A 5827-nucleotide genomic window follows, 5' to 3' on the forward strand; every position below is an offset into this window, starting at 1 on the left:
AATATTGAGGTTAGGACTGGGTCAAATTAGCTAAACGATTGTCTTCTCTTATCTTACACGTTGATAAAAGATTTGTAGGTTCAATAAAAATATGGATTAAATTCAATAATTAAAATTAACGACGCTGAATCCTTCTGGTTAAAGACTCGACACGTCAATCATTTGTTTACCATTTATCTGTCAGTGTCATTCCAATCGAGCACGAGACCTGTCAATGACCTCGTTCCAGAAGGATTCGAAGCGATTTTCTCTTTTGACAGGTGCCGTGCTCGATTGGAATGACACTTACTGATAAAAAATAAGAATAAGGTAGAGTTTGCGAGTCTTTATCCAGAGGGATTCAGCGTTTTTAATTAAAATAATTGGTCGGGAGACATTAAATTTATTTATTGAGTCCAATAAAATTTATTTATTGTTTCAATAAAAAGATTTAGTGTTCCCTTTTTTAAAAACTATTTTATTGAAATTAAAACAAAATTCTCGACAAACATATGATTACGGCTTAAAAGCCAACTGTCAAAATTCTCTTTGAAAGGAAATTACGGACAAACCGTTACTGACTAAGCACAGTTCATAGCAGTTAATGAAAAAGAAAACTATTCTCTTTTGTTTACTACCAACATCTGTGATTGGCAAGTAACGGTTTGTCCGGAAATTTCTTTCAAAGAGAACTGACAGTTGGCTTTTAAACCGTAATCATATGTTTGTCGAGAATTATTGAAAATAAAGATTTTTTCATGCCAATAAAATTGTTGGTTGAAGTAATAAACAATAAAAGTTTGGACTCAATAATACATATTTTCGGTTTAAATATGCTCAATTTTTCTGCGTGATGCATCGATAGCATACTTTACTCTCTACCTCTCGTTTCTTCTGCTGTAAATTTTACTCATAGAATGCTTACTAGAATAATATTAAAGACGCTGAATCCCTCTGGATAAACACTCGCCATCACTATCATATTCTTCTTATTTATCTGTGTCATTCCAGTCGAACACGAGACTTTTCAAAAATACTCAATTCGAAGAAAATCATTTCGAATCCTTCTGGAACGAGGACCATTGACAGGTCTCGTGCTCGATTGTAGTGACACTGACAGATAAATGGTAAACAAACGATAAACGTGTCAAGTCTTTATCCAGAGCGATCCAGCGTCGTTAAATATGCAAGAAAATGCATAAAAATCACAGCAGAATAAAAGAGACGAGAATAGAAAGTATGCTATGCATATTTTCGTTTCTCAGTGTAGTCGGTATACACGGAGAATAGAAAATAAACGCTGTCTAGCAAGTATTTCGTACCCAATATCAGCTGGACCGGACCTGATTATCACGGTCAAGCAGGAAAAAAATACTTTTTACAAATATGTCAACGACAAGTACACGAGACATGCGAAACCGCTTACCCTATATTCTCTTTTTGGGGTGAAGTAACCAAAATACGGGGTCCAATGTGCTGGACCGAGGCGAGATGTTGGGTACGCGCAAAATATATGTGATTTGACAACCACATCATACCCCTGGGTACACCCGAACATCGCTCCAGGGTGGCCAGATAGAATTCCTTAATGTCGGTAGGGTCACTAAAAGTTTATCGGTAGGCCGGGTTGTCCCAAAAACGTAGTATTGACATAGAATTGTAAAATACTGACAACACAGATCTCTGACCAAAACCCGTGTTGAACGATTTTGAAACAATTTTTTGGACGTCGCAGTGGGCACCAAGAAAAAAAGTCAACACAAGAAGCGGAAAGCAGTGCGACAGGATAGTCGACAAAAGTAATGTTCGATGGTTTATATATATTTTGTTATCTATTTTGAATGAAATTTTGAATTTGTAATTTTTGAAATGTACATTATTTTCAAAACGGCGAATGACCCTCGAGGTTAAAGCCTTAATAAATGAATAAACAAACAATCATCTGAATGAAATTGGCAGAGCTTCAAACTAAAAGTCCCAAGAGTAACACCGAATAACTAACATGTGCATCGCAAATATAAAATTATTAGCATGCGTGAAAATGCATAAATTTTTATGCATTTCAAATGTTAAAAACGAAGAATACTAAAAATTCATACAATAAAAGTTTTTTAGTAAGGGCGAAAGACCTTTAGGTTAATGGCCCAACAACCAAAAAAAGCTTTCTAGTATTTCTCTTTTTATCCGTGTATACCTCTAGTTGAGATACGCTAGTACCGTGGGGTTCATGCGTTTTTGATCAAATATTTACACAACTTATTTATTTGAACAAGATGTCTACTCACTGTGTGTATTTTATACTGTCTATAAAATACGTAAACTTTAATAATAAAACAAAAAGTCGGCTAGGAAACAATTTTATTTCTCCATATTGTTACATGTAATAAATCGTTCGAAATAATTGCATTCGTTATGTTACTTTACAATTTTCATTCAACTGTTGTATTCAATTGACATACAAATATTCTTCCTATTAAATTAAAAAATAGCTTTTAAATCCAATTTATAGAATAAATTTTGTTTCTATGATACAATAATAGGATTAAACAATATATAATTGTAAATGCATCTATTGAACATAATGATTGTATTTTATAATAACAAATGAGATGACGATTTCATCGAACTACCCAATGTTTCAATATAGTTGCGACCGAAACTTATTAATTTTCCTTGAGGATGAATATGTATTCACGAAACAGCATTTATACATACAGTCTTGTTTCCTAACAGACTGAAAATTATACATTGATAGCATACAAAATCGATGTTTAACCGTGGGGGTCTGCTGCAACCCAAGGCGATTTCTGAGGAGCCCGTGGCATGAAAAAGGTTGAGAGCCACTGTGTTAGATGATGGAAATCAAATTATCCCTAGTTTAACCTTAATTTCGTTGAACATGATAACAATTTTTCAGTTCAACTATACTGAAATACACTGGAATTGTTGATGTGATAGTTTCGTCCAAGAACAAAGAATAAAAAAAACTTATGTTTCCTCCGTAATTACCACATATGTGGTTATGCCAACAATGTTTTACATTTGAATCGTAGCGCTGTCATGCAGCATTTATCCTGAGTGAGTAATGGGACTGAAAAATTCTTGTTAGTATAAGTTCAAAAATATATCAAGACGTTTAAACAAAAACAATTTGAAACTATCTTTTTCTTTGCAATGATAAATCCAAAGAATCTTTTTCTTCAATTACGAGTGATTTTACCTTGCCTAAAATAACAGAAATGAAATTAAAATAAGAAAACATATTCCTTTGTTACAGCATTAGCCCTACCGAGTAATTCGCTAATCAGAAAAATAGAAACGGCTTTTAAATCAGCCTTTTTGCATGTTTTACTTTTTGGAATTCATGTTCAAAGCTATTCTAGCTTCCGCGTGTATCCTGGTTGTCTGACAATTGCGCAATCAAAATAAGAGAAGAGGTTTCAATCCAGTTATTTAAACGAAAATGGAATTTCTTTACTTTTTCACCTGTTTAACCATTCTGAAAATTAATCAATAATGAATAAATCTGTTGTATTTACCATCGTAATAATTAATTTTTTACTTCTTCATTATTTATTGTAGTTATTAGATGTATTACAGTACAATTTTTATTGATTACTCCCTTTTGCTGAGGACGATGGTGGAGGCATTTGACCGTTGACGATGATCGCAAAATACGGATGTTCCATAGCTTCCCTTGCAGTGAGACGTTCGTAATGATCATAACGAAGTAGTTTGTCTAAAAAATCCAAAGCTTCTGGTGATACAAGATGTTGATTTTCAGAGTGCACAAAGCGTTCCCATCGCTTGCGGGAGTGTCTCGAGAGGATATCATTGAAGCGAGGATCTAACTCGATATTGTATTTGTCGAGATACGTGAAAAGATCCTCAGTACCCAAAACCTTGGCAATGCGAACCAGTTGGTCGTAGTTATCGTGACCATGAAAGAATGGCTCCTTTCGGAAAATCATTGAGGCGAGCATACATCCAAGCGACCACATGTCCAGCGAATAGTCATACATTTGATAATCGACTAGTAATTCGGGTCCTTTAAAATAACGACTAGCAACACGAACGTTGTACTCCTGTCCTGGATGGTAGAATTCAGCCAAACCCCAGTCAATCAATCGTAATTTTCGATTTTCATGATCAATCATTACATTATGCGGCTTAACGTCACGATGCATAATACCCATACTGTGGCAATAATCCAATGCCTTCAAGAGCTCATACAGATAGTACCGGATGTCATAGTCGGTAAGAGTCTGATAAAGCTGCTTAAAATCAGTATTATTTACATGTTCAAATATCAAAGCCGGTGTGCGCGAAACGGGATCTTTCACTACAGCCAACAAAGTGATGATATTCGTGCCACCACGCAGATTTTCCAGAATCTTAATTTCTCGTTTAATTTTCTTCTTTTTGACTGGTTTTAAAATTTTCACCACACACTTTTCGTTGTTGGTAATTTTAATAGCTTCAAACACTTCACTGTATTTGCCTCGACCAAGTTTTCGAACCAGCTGATAGTCGTCTTGGTTAGCCCAATCTACGACATAATTCTCATAATCCCAATACTCGCGGGGTTTGTGCGAATTAACGTCCGCATAAACTCGTGCACTGCTTGGCAATGTCATCCCGTTGTTCTCACTTCCTGATGTTCCGAAGTGCTTCCTCCACAGCCGATATTCGCAGTCGCTCTTCTTCTTCTTTGCTGTAGTCGCAAATAGACTCCCAGAATGAAGGAAAAGAGCAAACTTTAAGTGCGGAAATCGATGACGGGCATATGCCTGCAAAGGTGCCGAACCCAAAATTATTTTTCGTAAAACATACACTATTTTGATGCACTATTCTATACCGTACCGGAAACGTTTAAACTTAGCAGAAATCGAATTCAACTTGGACTAGCCCAATAGAGACCTTTTTCAAGAAGCCAACCCGATTCAAGATGGTGGCACCGAGAAAAAATACGTAGAACGATGAAAGGAAAATGACACGAGCATGCAGCATAGAGATGTTGCGGCAAAGCCTGGCGGTTTCACTGTCATTAACAATGTCAAGAAAAGTCGCTCAAATTAGCAACGTTCCTTGACACCAGCGTTGCCCGATATATTGATTTAACAGTATTTTACCGTTTTTTATACTCGATCGAGGATGATATGAAATTATCGACAAACATATGATTACGGCTTAAAAGCCAACTGTCAAAATTCTCTTTGAAAGAAAATTCCGGACAAACCGTTACTGGCTATACACAGTTCTTAGCAGTTAATGAAAGAGAAAACTTTTATTCTTTCGTTTACTGCATCTGCATAACATCTGTGATTGGCGAGTAACGGTATGTCCGGAATATCCTTTCAAAGAGAATTTTGACAGTTGGCTTTTAAGCCTTAATCATATGCTTATCGAGATCTATTCTGTTGTCGCCAACGTCAATATTTTGTATATGTAAACTAACTGAAACGCCAAGGCAGACGGCTTTGGACTAATCCATCAAGGCAGCTAAAATCAAATACTTATTCGATGTATTTATTAAAATTTGTAGTTATTTTGACAATTAATGCCAAAATAAACTGTCAAAAAGTGCAGCCAAACGAGCATGATGGCTTTGATGCTGAAACCCTCTGGATAAAGACCCATATTTTTCTTATTTCTCTGGCGGTGTCATTCCAATCGAGTACGATACCTATCAAAAGCACTCAATCCGAAGAAAATTGCTTCGAATCCTTCTGGAACGAGGGTTATCGACAGATCTCGTGCTCGATTGGAATGACACTGACAGATAAATGATAAACAAAAGATAGACGTGTCTACAGGGTGGCCAGATATAATTCCTTAATATCGGTGA

At 35.8% G+C, this 5827-nt stretch overlaps 1 protein-coding gene across 2 annotated transcripts; it reads right to left on the reverse strand.

Annotated features, from left to right (window-relative positions):
- Nucleotides 1-2327: 2327 nt before the first annotated feature.
- Nucleotides 2328-4998, reverse strand: LOC131686079 (casein kinase II subunit alpha). Of its 2 annotated transcripts, XM_058970218.1 has the most exons (3): nucleotides 4843-4998; nucleotides 3542-4769; nucleotides 2328-3478 (listed from the first exon to the last, which is right to left on the reverse strand). In XM_058970218.1, the coding sequence occupies exon 2, from the start codon at nucleotides 4614-4616 to the stop codon at nucleotides 3588-3590; it is 1029 nt and encodes a 342-aa protein (XP_058826201.1). In that variant the 5' UTR covers nucleotides 4617-4769; nucleotides 4843-4998; the 3' UTR covers nucleotides 2328-3478; nucleotides 3542-3587. The 2 variants fall into 2 exon arrangements, with proteins under 2 accessions (XP_058826201.1, XP_058826200.1); XM_058970217.1 differs by lacking the exon at nucleotides 2328-3478 and having other exon boundaries at nucleotides 3486-4769.
- Nucleotides 4999-5827: the final 829 nt, after the last annotated feature.

The sequence above is a fragment of the Topomyia yanbarensis genome, chromosome 2, assembly GCF_030247195.1.
Source record: "Topomyia yanbarensis strain Yona2022 chromosome 2, ASM3024719v1, whole genome shotgun sequence".
NCBI classification, from domain to species: domain Eukaryota; kingdom Metazoa; phylum Arthropoda; class Insecta; order Diptera; family Culicidae; genus Topomyia; species Topomyia yanbarensis.